The sequence below is a fragment of the Trichoplusia ni genome, chromosome 7 (assembly GCF_003590095.1).
Source record: "Trichoplusia ni isolate ovarian cell line Hi5 chromosome 7, tn1, whole genome shotgun sequence".
NCBI classification, from domain to species: Eukaryota; Metazoa; Arthropoda; class Insecta; order Lepidoptera; family Noctuidae; genus Trichoplusia; species Trichoplusia ni.
The window spans coordinates 3211773-3230782 of record NC_039484.1 but is presented as its reverse complement, the minus strand read 5'-3'; the positions used below and the strand labels follow the sequence as shown (position 1 = coordinate 3230782).

Genomic DNA, 19010 nt, shown 5'->3' with positions numbered 1-19010 from the left:
ACCTATGCAACGCTGGAAAGCAAAAACTAGCAATTTCGCGGGTTTGATCCCCGCGTGGCCGCGTAGGGCAAGCATTTGTGTGATCCAGGAATTCCTTATTGCCGGAGACGTTTTTTTTTTAAAAAAAAGGTTACGTCCATACGACGATGTTTTAAAATGACAAGTCCATCATTTAACCCCGAAAGTAATCGCGTCACTATTGAATGACTTTTCAAAATTCCAAAGATAGGTTGTCGTATCTTATTAGAATATTCACATGTACTGTACAGTACAAACTAATAAATAGATAACAATTATCGACTCATTCTGTCTTTGCATCTATACGAGCATTAATGAATCAGGGCCGGTATTGACATATTAATTGAATCAATTAAAATGTTTAATGATTTTTGGTCTAGGTCTACCCTGGACCAATTACTAAGAATGTTACAAGACATCATTACAACTTTTGAAAAAATCCTGGCTAAGGAAAAAATCTATTAAGTATTTGGTAAAAAAAAGACCTCAACAAATATTTGGTAAATACCTACGAACGAAAATTATAACTACACAACTAACACACCGAGGATTTATTATAAACGATCATTAGAAAAAACCTATTAAAATAAACTAATACTGGCAACACTGGCAGTGATTGAATTCACGTGACAATGTTTTTTTTTTATGAACAAAGCGAAGGTGTATCGGCTTTGATAACCCTAACAGTTTTAAATAGCTTCAATATAATGCATGAGTAGCAAAGTTTTAAACAATAATTGTCTTATGATTTTAATTAGTTTCTTCTGATTCAAGATCAAATCTTTTCAGAAATCATATTCTGCAGTAATTTTTTGCCATGAGTGTCTCTACATATAAGTCGTACCACTTTTCGTTAATAAAAGTACCTATCCAAGAATAACCAATTCTACGGCGGGCGGCAAAAGTTACGCCCCCAACCCATTACAAATATTTCATTTCAACGATCATATCTCAGTTTATAAGAGGTTACTTACACTAGGAATATAATAAGTACCATTAAAAGGGTTTTCAAAGTAGGTACTCAGTTAGAAACTACATATTTTTGGTAAAACTAATTATATTTGTAGATTCCTCTTCGGCTTATACTGTTTCGCCACCCGTCTGTGCAAATGGGAAATCAAGTCTCCAGTACCTAACAGGAAATATCTTTCTTGTGTAGTGTAATTTAAATTGATCAAATTTTAACTCCGTATTAAAACTAAAAGCAACGTAGGTACAGTTAGAATATGCAATTACAGTTAGGTATTTACACATAACACGATCTAACAAGATGCCTATAAGAAACAGCCAAGTGTGTTTGCTAATATTTTTTGCGCGACTCAGGTACAAAGACGCGTCAATGAACTACGGCTATGAAACATATACAGCAACATAGTTCACGGTGGTTTAAAAAGAAGTAACATGTATGTACCTAACTAATGATCGCAAACAGATAGGTCGTCTCGATAAGAATCGTCGGCCATCTCGTAATGCGCGACGAAGGAGGTCACTTTTGAAAGTAATTCTGTACATAAGTATACTGACGCTTCCTTCGTTAACATTTATCCCAAGAGCCATAAAGTTGAACGCGAGTATTAGTAAAAGTTCCCGACAGCGAACGTAGTCCCGAAAATGGCGGGAAACACAAACAATTGACGAACTCGCTGGTGTAATTGTAATACCGACTTATTGCTCACTTAATTATAGTTTTATTACAGAATAGTCAGTGTTTACACTGATAAGGCTAAAGAAAGTGTTAGTTTCGTTTTGCACACATTACATCCGACCATGGAATGTTTGCAAAATTGTGTAGACCAAAGATAAACAAGAGGTAAAACTGGGGGCTTTGCCAAGTCCAGCTTTCAGGGTCGCGGGCGTTCGAACTACGGTGAAATTGTTCCTCATGATGTGCTAAAAATATTCGTATAGACACATTCGTAGTAGCGCATCATCGACACACTTCATGTTTATAAAAAGCTGTCACTAACCTTTCAGTGATCGGCACTGCCTTTGACTTGAGCTCATAGAACATAAAGTCCTGGTGATGCTGAGCGGCTGTCATCTCCTCCAACACTTTCTGATCCACACTAAAATCTCTCGTGAGTAACGTTGCGAGATCGAAACCCATGTCGATCCCGGACTCATCCATATTTAATGTGATACACAAACACTTTTCACTAATAACTTTTATTATTAAAAAAAAATGCTAATATTTCATACTCGAAAACCGATCGGACTATTTATTGGGGCATACGACAAATATCACAACAACATCCATCCTCCCAGCTGTCTACTTGTTGCTATTGTATTATTGGTTATACATATTTTGACGTGTGATAAAAGGAATGACTATAACCCAACTATGTTCAGGAACTATCTTGTGATAAGAAACAATTTGGATCTGTAAGTTTCTAAAATAATCTGGGTTACCTTTACGAATATATTTTTTGGTATGGCAATATGCTGAACATTTTTATGATCATATGATTAATTTTTACATAAATTATTGTCCATGACTTTCTAGTAAGAATAAATTGTTATAGATATATTACTGACTTGACAGTTACTCAAATGAAGATCTCCTTAATTCCAGTTAATTGACTAAGTTTAAGATGTTTTATTTACGAATGGCTACTGACACAAACCTACTGAAATAAAGTCCGTTCGAATACCAAAAATATTTTTAAACTTGGATACATTTTATGTTACGTTTCAATAAAATAAAGAAGTACTGATGTCTTACTGTTTCAATAATTTAATGAATAAATAATTACCACAGCGAAATTGAATAAAACAAATAAGCTTCAGGAATTAATTTTGGAATAAAGAAAGAAAGCTAAACAAAATTTACTTATTTTAAACCTTTGTTTGTTTTTTATTTTAAATATATGTACCCATAATTTCATAATTTTAATATTTTGTTCCTCTAAAATAATAATTCAGGTAATTTTTATTTTTGCTACCTGGCAACTATAATATTCTACCGTAGAAAAGTAAAAAAAAAGTGATTCTTCAATCAAATCCAAACAAGTGAAATTGTGCCGGGTTGCAAAATTTTGTGCAAACGGTTGTTTTATAGAGAAAATAAATAAAAAAAGGTAAAAATGTCGAAAGCTCACCCTCCGGAATTGAAAAAGTAAGATTTCTTTTCGTATTTACCAACATTTACGGAACTATTTGTTTGGCGTCCCATGCGCGCCATTGATAGATAACCTACACTACAGTGTATTTTTATTTATCGTAAGCTTTAATTTACTTAAATTTTTGATTAGTTTTAGATTATTATTTGTGTGAGTATTCTATTGAATTGTAGTTAACACTACTTTCCCACAATCTGATTAAAATTTTAAAATTTTCGTACCTATAATTATTATGTCATTAGATTGAGTAGGTCATATACAAACTTTACTACAAGTAAGCTAAATAATACACGAGCTATTTATACATGCATTTGTGCCTAATGCTCCATTGTGACAATTTCTAGGTTCATGGACAAGAAACTGTCAATTAAACTAAATGCTGGCCGCGCCGTAACAGGAGTCCTCCGAGGATTTGACCCTTTCATGAACCTAGTGCTGGATGAATCAGTCGAGGAATGCAAAGATGGTCAGCGAAACAACATTGGCATGGTGGTAAGTAAAATATCCTTTTCATCAACACCCTTTTACATAGTATATGATTGTGACTGGGTAATAAGTTGGATGTTCTGCTCAGATAATTGTTTTAAGTATCTGGAAACAGGTATTCTAGTGCAAAGTCAACTGACCAGGTTCCGTTGCACATCACAGAATAAGAATAAACCCGTGCCTGGCATCAGTCTGGTTATCAAAACTAATAGGTACATATCATAATGCATTTGGATCTGAGATGATATGGTACTTATTTGTCTAAAATGAATGTTATTATATTAAAAACGATTGTAAAAAAATAGACCATTGTCAGTTTTGTACTCTTCAGTCGTAATCCAGGGGAAGGCATACCATTTCTTCAAATAAATTAAATTCATAGCCAAAAGCCAAAGCACAGTCATGGATGTTAGGGATATCTGGATAATTTATTATGTTGCTTCTAAGCCATCATAATATGTACTGATCTAAGTTCTTACATTAGTCACATGGATATTATTTGTTTTCCAGGTCATTCGAGGGAACAGTATTGTGATGTTGGAGTCACTAGATAGAATATAGTAATAAATTCATTCCCTAATTTAAGATAGGAAAATACCCACTGCACCATATCTAAACTCAATAGTTAACAAATAAAATTGAAGGTACATCTAGAAATAAGAAAATCTACAGCTTTTATTTATTCTGTAAATGTTTATACTAAGAAAACCTAATAAACATAGGGGAATAGATGTTGATTGATTATATTGTGTTTTGATATGGAGTAGTCAATGTGTGTGTGATATGTAAGTCTCATGCATATTTATGTGCCGGCATTCACCAAAAACTATTTAAAATTTAAACAATGAATCCAATGTTTGCAGAATACTGAGAAAACCTGATATGCTCGAGGGTAACAAAAAAATCATTTGTATTGTAATAAAAGTGTTGAGAATTGAATAATGTAAGATAAACATGTCGTGTTATTCTAAAAGTAAAATATTTCTTAATAACAGTACAGTTTTTTATTCACTTGGTAGATATGTTTTTTGGGAGTCTGTAGAAAAATATGTAGACAGTTGTACTTAAATATAATCAAGTTCTTACTAGTAGATATCTCGCTATATACTGAAAAACTTGCAAGAAGTAGAAGATTCCTTAATCACAATCCATACTTAATATTATAAATGCCACAGTATCTCTGCCTGTCTCCCTTTCATGCCACAATTGATTTGAAATTGTTTATTTCCATGAAAAAATAAAAGTAATTCTAAATAATACATAACTAGCAAAAATCTGGGTCTTCTTCAAGACATATTGGAATCCTTAAATATTGGTAATGAAGACGTATTGGCTGATTCATCATCCAATCATTTCAATCACCCTCAAATTTACATGATTAAAGAAACTCAATTTAACAAACTCAAACTCATAGATTTTAATTAAATATACTTTTTTATTAATAACTTCAATTACAGAAAAATGAATATTAGAGTCATAAGGATTATCAACTTCATCCAAGGTTGGGCAAAGTATCATTTCCAAGTGTCCTTTAAGTGGTCCTGGTGGTGGAATGTCAGGCTTGCCTCCTCCTGCAAAGAAAAACAATACTAAGCACAACTTCTTGGACTACATCTGACCAATATTTTTTTTGAATGACTTTCGCTCTATGGAAGTTTAAGTGTATAGTAAGAATCTAATCTTTGAGTCGCGGGACGTACAAAAACACCCTGACTCAGAACAAGCATTTGTGAATCACACGAAATAATGCTTGTACTGCGCGGGGATCGGAACCGCGACACACGGCGTACAGTGGGTTTGGCGTGATGACTTCAACCACTCGGCTATACGTGCAATCATTGGATGCATGTAGTACCTAGCTGCAGTATATTGTGCTCTTCTTGTTTTGAGACCTATACCCTATTCAACGAGCCATGAGCCAAAAGGTAAACAAACCATAAAAAGGATTCTTTATATGTCACGATTGATGTACTGAACTTATTTTATAAAAATAACTACGGAAGCATACACAGACAACATAAGAAATTATATTTTAGTACGAAGTCTATAAAACGTTTGTAATCCGTTCAGACTTATTTGAAATCAAATATCATAAATGCCTTAAATTATTTTCTTAATTTTAATTAATTATGAATTAAATAGTTTACATGTAAAAGAACCTAAAAAAGAAACTATTCTCAAACTTGGAACGCATTTTAATACGACTAAATGAAGACCACAGATAGTGCGAACATTTTACATCAAAATGTGACGTTTTTTCATCGGTCGGGTCATAACCGCCATCTTTACTATCGAACAACTTGTTGATGTGAGAAATCCCACTGCAGACATTTTCGTTAAATTCATGTTATTCCGTTGTTACTTTTATTGTTTTCATTAGGTTTATTATTTTGTTACGTTTAAAGTTATTTGTTAATTGTTTTGTTTTAGTTATATTGACGTTTTCGTGTAATAACATAAGTGAACCTGAACCTGGGCCAAGCAATGTTTGTACTTCTTCTTAGATTTTTTTTCTTATTTTTTATTATCCTCATAGTTGAGTACCTCCTAACAGAACTTGAGCATTTATTTGAACATGTGAAGTATGTAAGATAAACTGAAACATAAATAAAATCATATAGAGATAGTTAAATGAAAATAAAAACTAAAATAAAAGTTTGGGGAACATTGATTTCTTTGTTTACACTTTGGCTCAAGCCCCGATGAATAGGGTATAGCTAGTTCATGTTTTAAAAAAGCTATGCCACCTACTGGCTTTGTCTTTCCGTGTGATGCGTTTGATATTGCCCCAGCAGGTTTTTAATTGATCAGCGTTACGCACGTGAATAGAACTTAAACAATTAAATTCTTCTGTCAGTTTATTACACACTTTATTTTTTATTGCAGTTGTCGCGGCGTCAGTTTTCTTATTTTCCACGATATCCTTATGTTGTGAAATTAATTTTATGAGGAGTTCTTTTTCATGTGCGGTTAAATTCGGTCCACGTGTTTTCTTCGACATTTCTTTATTTATAAAAATCGCACAACTAATCAAAACAAACAATACCCCGATATCTTGACATTTCATTCGACTAAAATCAAGAGTAGTTACAGTTTCATTGGTATCACTTGCAGCAAACGACGTTTGAAATTGGTCGCATAGCACATCAAACGACGTATTATAGGACTATGTAAAATGTCATCCAATTATAAATGACACGGAAAGGAACACTTCAATTTGGTTGCTTTAAATACGAGCAAATGCTTTGCCTGTCATTCAGTTAAATGGTAGATTTAGGGGCCGTAACATAGTTTAGTCAATTTGACCAGTTGTCACTTGACTATAGCGCCGAAACAATTATTAATTTTAACCAATTTAAAATTAATAATTATGTTGTTTGATGATATTTTTAATTATAGTTAAAATTTACGTATTGAAATGAAACTACTTTTACGGATTACGTAATGAAATGAAATCATTTATTCTGTGCAAATAGGATATTTTATCACTTTTACTTTCTTCCTTACCTTACTTTCGTTATGAATGCTATGAATGACTTTCTTATAGTCATTCATAGCATTCATAACAAATGGTCAAATTTTTAATTATTTTTAACTTATTTATCAAACACCGTGAATTTGCAATTTTTAACAAATGGTTACTTTAACTAAGGCATTTTAACTATTCGTATGTTTAACTACCGATCAAACAACGGGCCCTCAGTAATGCCTTGTTAATTTTTTGCCATGGGACACAATACGTGATGAAATAGCATCCCGTTAATTATCCATTAACAATTCACTTTATGTACACGTCATTAGTAAATGACCGTTTATGATTTAAAAAAGAGTGTGCCGAAACTGTATATTTAGCAATTTAAAAAAATAAAATAAAAAAGTCAATCTATGACTAAACTATAGACGGCACTCACGTACATGTCGGCCATTTTGCCTGTTCGTTTTCGCAGGATAGGTTTTTAGTGATTATTATTTTAATTAACGTACAATAAAATTAGGGTTTGTGCGTGTGTAATATTATTTTAGGAGAATATTTGAGGTTTTATCTTTTATTCGTATTTGTTTCAAAGTCACAACAATTTAGACTCATGGTTAAGTTTGTATTTGTGGAGTTTTTGTGGATAATAAACCTTTGTAAGTTTTCGACACTGTTTATTTGTATAATTAATTTTACTTCTGAAGTCTATTTATATAATATATTTTTCTCTTTTCTCTGGCTACCACTAGACCAACAGGCCAGTCTTAGGCTACTAAGTAATTTACTTAAAATGAGTAAGTACTTACAACTTGCATGCATCTTCTATAGGTTTCCTGTGTCCCAGTCCCCCAGCCGGGTGCAAACCCTATGGCTGAAGACGTCCACTCTTTGTCAATGTCCAGACACGGCGGCAATACCAGCCTACTGAAGGTAATTCTGAAAGAATATCATCAATCCCTAGTTCATTAGAACCGATGCAAAAAGAGGGGTGTTATAAGTTTGAAATGGTTGTCTGTGGCATTATACAGATCGAGAGATTTAAAAATCGGTCGACTCTTTAAAAGATGTATTATTGTTGTGGGGAGTGATTGAACGTTATTACTGACCGGTTTTATATACGATGTTTGGAGCTGGGTCTATTCTAAAAATATTGTTTAGCGGTCCACAATCCGGGCTCAGATAATTTACATCAGTATTTTACATTATTTTTCACTAGACCGGATGAAAACGTACGTTTCTACATATCGTACTACAATATTCCATCACACTGTCTTGCTACGACGAAAGCAAGTGACATTTCTTAGAACAAATCCCAGCATTCTAGAGGCTTTTTTATAACATTTTCAGTGATCGTCATTTATAATACGGTACCTATTTAGTCAAATCCCAAAAAATACTTCGTTTGGAATAAAGATTTGGCAGAAGAAGTAGTTAAAACAAAACACCTTCGAGAAGATTAAGATGACCATTAACTAAGCACAAAGTAGGTATAAAAAAAACAAAAAAAAATGTTATTGACGCCCATACTTTTGGGAATAATTGTCCAAATTAATGCAACTCAGTTGATTGTTGTTTACAGCACTTTAAATGTGAGCCAATTAGTTAAACTAGGGCTTAAGTAAAATGCGTTAAATCTAATTTTGGGGTTAATTATTATTATAAAATAAAACAAAATAATTATTTATATTAATATCCTTCCATTGTTCTCACATATGAATAAAGAAAAACCTACAGTCAGCGGCACACTATTTCTCACGAACATACAATTCTAGAAGGCCTATACCTATGCAGTACAAAAGATAAAACTGAAGACAAAAAGTATCAAAGACTATCTATACCTAATTACATTAAAAAAAAAACCTTTTATACCTCGAGATCTATGACGAACAGCTAAACTGAAAAAATACATTGTAAATCTATCGGGATGTGATCTGTTCAAAGAAAAGGTAAGTAAGTAATGCGTAAGCCGTGCAGAATGGATAATTTTCCTCAGCTACTAGTAAACAAAGAAGAAATAGCGTCATTAAATGTAACAAAAAATACGAAACGAATTCAAAAAACAATTTATTCACCATTTACTATTTGACGCTATACTAACTTATCCAAAAACGCTGCCGTGACCACCGACTCCACCGAGTAATTGATTGCCGTACCCGCCGCCACTGCCGCTGCTGGAGTCACTGCTGCTGCTGCCGCCGCTGCTTGCGCCGCTACTGGCGGAGAACAAGCTGTTGCCGTAGCTACTACTGCCTAAGGTACTGCCACTCTTGCTGCCTTTTTTAGAGGTGAGGGTAATACTGTTGGTATCGTCCGTCCCCCCGTCCGTCAACGTGGTGATGGCGGTCCCACCTGCCGAGGAGCCGGCACTAGAGCTGCTTTGGTCTCCAGTGCTAGAGCCTCGGCCGGTGATAATTCCGCCGCCAAAGCCTCCGAACAAATTGCTGAAAGGCGCGCCAGGGATCATAGCTTGGAAAGGCCCATTTGCAACGCCGTTGAAGATGTGACCGAAAGTTCCGTGGTTTAGTCCATCATTTTCTAAATTCACGTCGTTACAGACAGTGCAGGTTTTCTTCATTTTAATGGTTTTTGAATGTTGTTGCTGATTGACGCAGCAATTATTGGGGTGTATGATGTGGTTGTAGTTCATTTGATGATTTTTATTCATTTGGTTGATTTGATGATTTATTTGAGTTTTTATTTGATGATTGTGATTTTGAATAACGTTTAAATGTTGGTTGGCATCTATAATTTGGTTGGTGGTAATTTTGTGCGCATTATTAAGATCACAATTACAACCGTTATTAGAAGTAGTTTTCTCACACTTGCAATTCCCATTTGTGCATGAGCAGGTTTTTTGTGTTTTAATGCTGGTACATTGATTACAGTTATTAGTCTTGTGCTCATTAATGCAATTTTGACAAGTAGTATCAGTTTTATGCTGCTCTTGAATGCATTTATGACACGTAGTGTCGATCTTTTGCTCCTGAATGCATTTATGGCAAGTAGTATCGATCTTTTTCTCCTGAATGCATTTATGGCAAGTGGTATCGATTTCGTTGTCTCTGATGTCGATATCTTCCTGGTTGTGGTTGAACTCGATATTGTGGTTGAAGTCAGTTTCATGTTGAATGTCTGTTTTGTGGTTGACGACTTTGTGTTCATAGTTGTGTTCGATGTGGTTAATGTTATGCTCGACCTTGTGTTTGACTTTTTGGTCGTAGTTGTGGTCGATGTTGTGGTTAATGTTATGGTCGAAGTTGTGGTTTATGCTGTGGTCGAAATTGTGGTCGTAGTTGTGGTTTATACTGTGGTCGTAGTTGTGGTTTATAGTGTGGTCGAAATCATGGTCGTAGTTGTGGTTTATACTGTGATCGAAATTGTGATCATAATTGTGGTCGTAGTTATGTTCGTAGTTGTGTTCGTAGTTATGTTCGTAGTTGTGATTAATATTGTGGTCGTAGTTGTGATTAATATTGTGGTCGTAGTTGTGGTTAATATTGTGGTCGTAGTTGTGGTTAATATTGTGGTCGTAGTTGTGGTTTATACTGTGGTCGAAATTGTGTTCGGAGTTGTGGTTTATACTATGGTCGAAATTGTGGTCATAATTGTGGTTGTAATGATGTTCGCTGTGCTCGATGAAGTTCTTTTCGGTTCTGTCAACGCAATAGCATATCTGTGTAGGTTTACAATTACAACTGTTCGATGATTCTTTTTTACAATTAAATTTACAGGTTTTACTTTCACTTTTCATGTTGTTACAGCAACCTCTCATACCACCGCCTCCTCCGCAGCCACCCCAACAACCGCCGCAACCACCCCAACAACCGCCGCAGCCGCCGAAACCACCACCGAAACCACCACTAAAACCCCCACAACAACCATTAAAACCACTGGATCCGCCACCGCCGCCGCCGCCACCACTACTACTGTAGCCACCACTACTACCGTAGCCACCACTACTACCGTAGCCACCACCACCGCTACCCGCTTGGCTCTTTTTCTTAAACATCTTAGCAATATTATTGAGAACTCCCTGATAGCCCGAGTCGTCCTCATAGTTGTAATCATTCGTATTCATACTACCAAATATGCGATTTGAAATTTCACTCTGGTCGGCATAGGTGTCATTGTCTACATCAGTACCTTTGTCTATGTTACTATCGTTAAATGTGGGATATGTTGGAAAAGTTCCAACGGCAACATTATTGTTCAGAGGATTAATGTTTTCGTTTTCATAGTCAGGAGCCAAGACGTATTCGAAGTCGTCAATGGCCGTATTTGCATCACTATTGACAGTACGACCACCTTTACTGCCGTCTTGAGTAAGACTAATATCTGGAAGGGCTTCCACAGTCGGCATAAAAGATTGCCGAAGGTTGTTTTCAATTTCTGGGTCTGGATGTGAGTAACCATGTCGTTGAAGGTTGTATTTCGGTTCCACCACAGGCAGGACTTCAACGTACTTACCAAACCTGGCAATATCTGGATTACCGGGCTCATTAGGTTTTCGATTAACATTATCAACTCTGTTAACATAGGGCCCAAAACCATAGTCTTCAGCTCTACCACGAGGTACTCTTCTGTTGTAGTCATATGCTCTTACAAAATTAGCCCGTTGATTTATGGCAGCTTTTCTTTGATTATTATTAACATCGGGAGGCTCTTTTTCGAAATTTGTTGGTTTTGTGGTGGCTTCACTCGCTCGAGTTTCGATAGGTGGCTTATGAACTAAATTTTGACCGTATTGATTCATTCCAGCTTCTCGATTCTTTTTTGCGGAAGGCAATTTACCAGCCATACTACCTAACGTTCCTACATTATCGACCTGTTTAGGGCCTGCACTGTGAGTGAGTTCAACTTCACCAAGTGCGCCTTGTCTCGCGATGTTCACTCCTCGCACATGTTCCGCATGTTCAATATTTGGCGCTCTAGCGATGTTTCCAGCTCTCGCTATGTTTTGGTCTCTGTTTTCTCTTCTATCAAGAAAAGCTTCTCTATTAAAACCATTTCTTAGTCCCTGTTTGGCACTGGCTTCCAGTTGTCCTAGCTGCACATCTGACCGGCACGTTTTTAGTATAGAGATGCAGAATATCTAAAAAGTGAAACAGATGATTTAATTTAGTTGTTATTTATTGGTCATAGCACTCATTAAAAGCATTACAAAACATTTAACACACACTGCAAAGTTTTTCACTTAAAATTATTGAAATCAGACGGGATAGCAGAATGGAAGGTATCGAATATGGTCAAAGCAGATGAACTACGACGATCTAAGCAATAAATCATTTTGTTAACAAATTCACTTCAATAGTTAATTGGATTCTTATAAAATGATTTTCTAATATAACTTCTGAAATTCAAGAACACTTGAACCGATTTGTTTGATTTTTTTTGTATATTTGTAGAAGTCTCATATTTATTTTAAGGCATCATCGCAGCTATTCAACTCCTGTTTGTCCAAGACTGTTTTGGCTGATATCTTTAAAAACTTTTAATCAATTTTGCCATGATTAGAATGCGCACTTGTACCTTTAATTGCTTGCGTCGAATTGTAAATACCTAAACTTTAAATTGAGTGGGTGCTCCTCACTTACCAGGAGTATTTTCATTATCGTTTCCAAATCCGCGCCGAGGTTCAGTACATAATGGCGCGCCGGGCAAAGACTGGGCGACTTTAATAAGGCGCCAATATAGCAACCTTAAACAATGTTACACAGCGCCAATTTGTCACGATCTCCCAACAAATAATTGCTTCATTTACACGTGATAAGGACTGATTACTGCGATGTTTTCTACCTGAACACTTTCCGAAACATGTCTACAATTAATATACAATGCTCAGTTGTTTTCCCTGGTTTCGACCGGGTTATTAAATTTCTTCTAATAAACTTGAAGCGTGGATAATTGAATGCGGATTAAGGTACAACTTTATCACCCAGTGAGCACTGGTTAGACATATTTTATTGTCGCACTGCGGTTATAAAGCTTGTTGCAGACGGCATTCAAGTTAGAGCTACTTTAGACTTTGTTAAGATTTCTTAAAGTCAGACACTTTTATTTGAGTTATAAAAAAAAAATCTGCCTACAATTTTTATTAAGCCGTTCTTCATCTTTCTCAAAATATTAATGATCATCCAAAAATTAAATTTCATCGAAATACCTGAAAACCTAATGGAGAGTTCAGAAGCCCCCAACAACATGCAATCCCCACTAGTAGAGATATTTATAGATATTTAATATTTTTTGTTCAGGACTGAACGAAACTAATATACGAAATGATGCCTTGAATTTGCTAAATTGACTCCAACGTGAGTTGATAATACAAAATGGTCAATGGTGAACAAAAACGTCAAATCTACTGATAACGGATATTATTGGTTATCCATGACTTATATGAGATTTGACAGACGACTAGATGAGCATCTAACTTTTGCAAAAATCACTTTTGCAAAATTCAGTCTCTAGAAAAAATTATATAATATTAAATGACTCATAAAATGAATATGCAAAGACTGCAAGCCAAAGCAAATTACAGTAAACCGTCGATCGGTAAATCATGTCATGTCTGTTAGGCTGTTATGTGCCTACTGCATATTAATACCTGCAGGTATTAGCTACCCACTATATAATTTGCTAGACCTGCTAGACTCTCTGATACACCGATATCTACTTAATTGAGTAATTACAATCACTATTTCTATGAAACAAGTGTTCATAATTGAACATTTGTTAATAATAATTGAAGAAAATGTTTTAATTTTTGTTTCCCTTGTGATTTTATTGGGTAATTTGACAGGTCATTAAATTGCAATATAAATGGCGTATGAGACCGACGTGTATTTGTGATTGAGACTTCCACATGAGAATGCTAGTTCATAAATCATACACAATTTGGAATTTTCATATTCAGGGATGCGAGAAATCTTAGGTATTCGAGGGCACTGTACTCCATGGCACTTGTTAGCACACTGTACCTACAAAAGTAAGAAACGCATTCTATGGAATAAAGATGGCCTCAACACTTTCCCCACTTATTTTGTGACTTGTTTGACAGTTTTCTTATGCCCAGTGTAGCAAATAAAAAGCTCTTCCCGTTCGTTACAATTAGGTATTATTAAACTAATCATTTTACATGATAGTTCAGCTTCGCGTATTTATCGGGTTGTACCAATTAGTTCTAACGAAGTGATGAGAGCCACATCTCAGTTGAACTAAATAAATGTAAATCAAATTTATTTAAATAAATAAGATCAAAAAGTCTAAATGTCCGGAAACGCTTACAAAGATTTTTGGATGTTGTACGAAGAGTTTGGTAAATTCTGATCTTTTGCTAGATTTCATAAGTATTCCTTTTTTCCACAATTCCTTACCTATTTTTTTCTCTGATATGACTTGAGGATGTAAAAAATCGTCTCTTGGTAAGGGAGAAGTTTTCTGGAGGGTTGCAAACTGACTAAAAACACAAAAGAAAACACTTGTGTAACTTATCGTAACTGGGAATAGTGGGTGATTCCAGGTTAATAAGATGGTTTTGATCATTGGTGAAGCGTGTGTTGGTACATCATCAGGTTTGGCTGGGTAGTGGATTGATGCTGGCTCGTAGCTAAGCTGCAACGATAAAAACTGATAGATCACAGATTTTAAGCTAAAGCGTTCCGTGGATGGGTGACTAAGTCTTAAAGAGTTCTTCCGTGTAACAGAAAGCACGTTACATTGTGGGTCCCGGATAATACTTATACATCTTCGCAGTCTTTACGGGTAGTTACAAGCTACAAAGTCTGACAATCAGTTGAATCAGTCTTACTGGGGTATGGTTTTGCCCAGGTAACTGGGTTGAGGAGGTTAGATAAGCAGTCGCTCCTTATAAAACACTGGTACTTAGCTGCATTCTGTTTGACTGGAGGCTGGCCGAAAAATAACTGGAAAAAGGCAAAGCTGAAGATGATGATGTTCAAAGTGACACTGGATGACTAGATGAAAATGTCACGTTTCAGCGGTCTTGTAAAAACGTGGAGAATAAATATTGAAACCTGTCTCACCGATAAGCTCAAAGCTAAAGTAATGAAATGAAAGAAATTGCGCCATCTAGCGACGACGGCCATTTACTGATCTGATATATCGAATCGAATAAACAACACACAGCTATATACATAGATGGATAGGACGTAGTTGCTATTTATTTCCATTTGGTTAATAAATCTGCAATAGATGGCGGTAGAAAAGAAGCAATACTGGTTTATCGACTTCAAATGATTCATGTCAAATATATGGAAGATAGTTATATGTCAACAAGCAACTATGTTCACACGGCTTTTTTTCTTGTAGCGTAGCAATTTGAGGCAAGTTAATTGAGACACTTAACAACAGCCAGAACAGGTTATGCCAAAAACCCTGATCAGAATGATGAATTTCGAAGCGTGAAATTAGATTAAAAACGAGGGCAAAAAAAATGAATTTGGGCAGGAAAACTGACGGCTTTTATAAACTAGGGGTATATTTTAAAATTGATATCTTAATCTAGAACCTATCCTTTTCTTCCATTGCTCACAGTTGATTGGTAATAAACTAATCGAAAACCTACTACGTAGTGTATTCAATTATTTAGATAAGTAAGGGATTAATTAAATTAATGTTGTTAATTAAAAAGCATTTATTTCACAATTCTGTACGGTTGACCAACCCAAGACTCCCATGTCATAGGACTTGATACTTGCGAATATATCATATGACTTGGCTTGGCTGTGAAAACTATGATGCACAAACAAAACTACCTGGGCCCTTGTGGAACCCTTCACAAGCCGTAGAGCCGCGTCGAGAAATATCAAACCCAATCGCATTATCTGAAACGAATATACCAAGAGCAACCGTGGTGAATGAAATGTATACCACAAACCAATCGATAATAGTTGTAGGAAACTTCATATTGAATCAAGTGCAGTAAAATGTTTCCTATTTATTTCCCAAACATTTTGATTAACTCGCTGCTAATTAATTCTTATCAGACTTATATTAAATAGTTATTTGCTTGGCGACCGTGGCTAATGGCGATTTTATATCTACCGCATTAAATGAAAAATGTATTTGGTGTTGCCTTATTAATTAAAGTCATTTGCTTCGGTATAAACACGGAAACTTGCCGCTGGAGCTCGCCTCGGCTTCAGGAATAACGCAATAATGAACACAATTTCTTTATTATTGTGTCAGTACATGGTGAGATAAAAAGCTTTTATAATAAATTAAAGATGAATTTAATGAGTATTAAATTACGAGTATTAAACAAAATATTATTTGCTTAATTTCAGCTAATGGCCGTCATAGAACATATAACATGTCGAGCAGATAACACACCCCGGGACCGATACGACAGAGACGCTGGCTACGAAAACACAGGGCTTAACAACGACGCGTATTTGTCTCAAGCAAGCCGGCTTTATGACGCTGATCGAGCTAACTATGGCCCGGAAGCCGCTGCCAGGACTAGAAATCTATACCCACAATACAGGAATTATCGATACTCTTTCTACCCTCTGCGTCCATTAGATAGAAATGAAGAAAGCTCTGAAAGTGATGATGGCGATGATGATGACGACGATGGAGAAATGTCAGTCAACGTTACTGGTATGCCTAGTTTCGGCATGTTCAGTAAAGGTGGATTTAGTTATGGGTTTAAAGGTTTGGGAGGGTATGGCGGTGGCAGTAGTAGTAGCAGTAGCAGTAGTAGTGCAAATTTCAATTTCGACAGTAAAGGCAAAGGTTCTCTGAATATGGCCGGTGGTATAAACTCGCTGGCCGAGGTAGACGGTAAAGCTTCAGCGAGTGCTGAATGCAGCTGTGAAGCGACATCGAATATTGAGAGCGAAGGTGGATTCCTCTGCTTCAAGACCATCGGTGACAATGGTGATATCAAAATAGTTTACGACGGGTATTCAAAGTTCAGTGTAAGCGCACTAATAACTGCTATTAATACATTAAGTGAACAGTTTGCCATGAATTTCAAAGCTGATACCGCATTGGTAATCAATCAAAACACTAACGAGCAGGACAACAAAGGCAAGAAAAACAAGAACAAAGGTAAGAACGATAAAAAGGCTAACAAAAAGGTTGATATGAAGATCGAGACTAACATAAATACTGATGTCAATAATTTCGATAAGAACTTTAAATTCGATTTGAACGGTTTCCTGAATGGAAATGCTATGAAATCCTTTATTATAAAATGGAGTATGAAGAATTTTGTGTTTGACATAAATGACTTTGCTATTACGGCTGACAGTCTAGTTAATTCAAAACAAAGAGCTGAATTTGAAGCGAAACTCCAAGCATTTATACAAGCTAGAAATAAAATTATAGCTGAAATCAAAAAGGTCTCTAAAAAGAAAGCTGCTAAACTGCAAGCCCAGCTCAACGCTCAACTGCAGGCTATTAATAAAATGAAGACACAGGCGATTTTAAAATATGAAGCCATGAGTAATGACGGTAATTCAATTAATTTCGACTCATTAAACAACGGTTTTACATTTGAGTCTCATAAGGAATTCAACGGTGACACGGGTTCTGATTCCGAGTTTAGTTTTAATGAGGGCTTCGAGAGCGATTTTAATGTTGCCTTTAATGGCGACTCAAACGGTGGTACAAACGGTGGCATCCATGATGAAATAAATGGTGGCATGAATGGTGGCATGAATAGTGGCATGAATGTTGAAATAAATGGTGGCATGAATGAGGGAATGAATGGTAACATGAATGGTGGCATGAATGGTGGCATGAATGGCGGCATGAATAGTGGCATGAATGTTGAAATAAATGGTGGCATGAATGAGGGAATGAATGGTGGCATGAATAGCGGCATGAATGGCGGCATGAATGGCGGCATGACTGGCGGCATGAACGGTGGCATGAATGGTGGTATCCATGGTGAAATAAATGGTGGTATGAATGTTGATGGAGGTACAGATGGTAATATTAATGGCGGATTTGTGAACAGTTTCAACAGTGGATACAACACTGGCTTCAATTCTGGAATCGGTGCTATCAGTCTTGGGATAACTGGTGGTGGCGGTGGCGGTAGTAGTGGTAGTTTATTGAGCGGGGTATCCAATGGTGCTGGTAGTCTATTAGGTGGGATAACTGGTAGCGCTGCTGGTGTGGCAAGTGGGATAGGTGGCAGTCTAAAGGATAGGTTTGGCGGAAGCAGTTTAATGCAATCTATAACTGTAGGAGCTTCAAAACCTAAAAGTTTCCTAGGTCTTGACGAATTGATTGGTGGGGAAAGATTGGGTGGTACTATCAGTGGTGGAGGGGGAGGGTTTAGTGGTGGCGGGGGATTTAGTTCTTCGAGTGGCAGTATATTCGGATCGTTAACAAGTAGCCATGGGGAGTTTGCATCGAGGACTAAAGGACAAGAACAATTCGGTCCAGGTACCGACTGGAACGACAATTATTTACGGTACAATGACAACAAACATCAAAAACCGCAGGACTTGTATGCATCTTACTATGAGCCTGCATACTACAACTTGTTGGGACAAGGGAGTCACAATGTTAACGATGAGGATCCCTATTACCACCGTGCCGTCCTTAACGGCGTTGTCCCCTTAAATAATCAAAAACAAAAGAACTTCAGTCCTTATCAGAATGGCCGGTAATATAGAACACTGTAATAAATTGTAAATTGTTTATAATGCTGTTTCACTTTAATCTCATTATGGATGAATAAGTTTTGGGGAATGGCGTCCTTCCACCACATCCTAAACTAAGACTTATAGCTGCGCTTTCATTGTTATAAGGAAAGCGTCAAACATCTTGACGAATCGCTGAGTGCATTTTCTACGTTATCTTTTGGACATTTTTACCGACAAATACAACGGGCCACATATTCACGCGGAAAACCAAAACAACATATGTCCAATACT

At 36.1% G+C, this 19010-nt stretch overlaps 4 protein-coding genes across 6 annotated transcripts in view; 2 read left to right on the top strand and 2 right to left on the bottom strand.

The window, feature by feature from the left end:
* The window catches only part of LOC113495892 (transcription factor EB), a 109560-nt gene extending 107092 nt beyond the window's left edge, over positions 1-2468 (bottom strand). Inside the window, exon 1 of one of the 2 annotated variants that reach the window (XM_026874888.1) lies at positions 1986-2468. In XM_026874888.1, the coding sequence (XP_026730689.1) occupies positions 1986-2146 (161 nt within the window). In that variant the 5' untranslated portion in view covers positions 2147-2468. The remainder of the gene's footprint in view (positions 1-1985) is intronic. The other variant, XM_026874889.1, reaches the window with a different exon arrangement.
* A 520-nt stretch (positions 2469-2988) lies between these two features.
* On the top strand, positions 2989-4617 carry LOC113495842 (probable small nuclear ribonucleoprotein G). The gene is made up of 3 exons (XM_026874834.1): positions 2989-3133; positions 3482-3629; positions 4134-4617. Exons 1-3 carry the CDS (start codon positions 3102-3104, stop codon positions 4182-4184), a joined length of 231 nt encoding a protein of 76 aa, XP_026730635.1. The 5' UTR covers positions 2989-3101; the 3' UTR covers positions 4185-4617.
* A 576-nt stretch (positions 4618-5193) lies between these two features.
* LOC113495840 (keratin, type I cytoskeletal 9-like) lies at positions 5194-19005 on the top strand. Of its 2 annotated transcripts, none has more exons than XM_026874831.1 (3): positions 5194-6109; positions 7927-8028; positions 16401-19005. In XM_026874831.1, the coding sequence occupies exons 2-3, from the start codon at positions 7966-7968 to the stop codon at positions 18741-18743; spliced, it is 2406 nt and encodes an 801-aa protein (XP_026730632.1). In that variant the 5' UTR covers positions 5194-6109; positions 7927-7965; the 3' UTR covers positions 18744-19005. The 2 variants fall into 2 exon arrangements, with proteins under 2 accessions (XP_026730632.1, XP_026730631.1); XM_026874830.1 differs by lacking the exon at positions 5194-6109 and adding an exon at positions 7186-7754.
* Positions 8786-13746, bottom strand: LOC113495839 (keratin, type I cytoskeletal 9-like). The gene is made up of 2 exons (XM_026874828.1): positions 12693-13746; positions 8786-12190 (listed from the first exon to the last, which is right to left on the bottom strand). Exons 1-2 carry the CDS (start codon positions 12705-12707, stop codon positions 9197-9199), a joined length of 3009 nt encoding a protein of 1002 aa, XP_026730629.1. The 5' UTR covers positions 12708-13746; the 3' UTR covers positions 8786-9196.
* Positions 19006-19010: the final 5 nt, after the last annotated feature.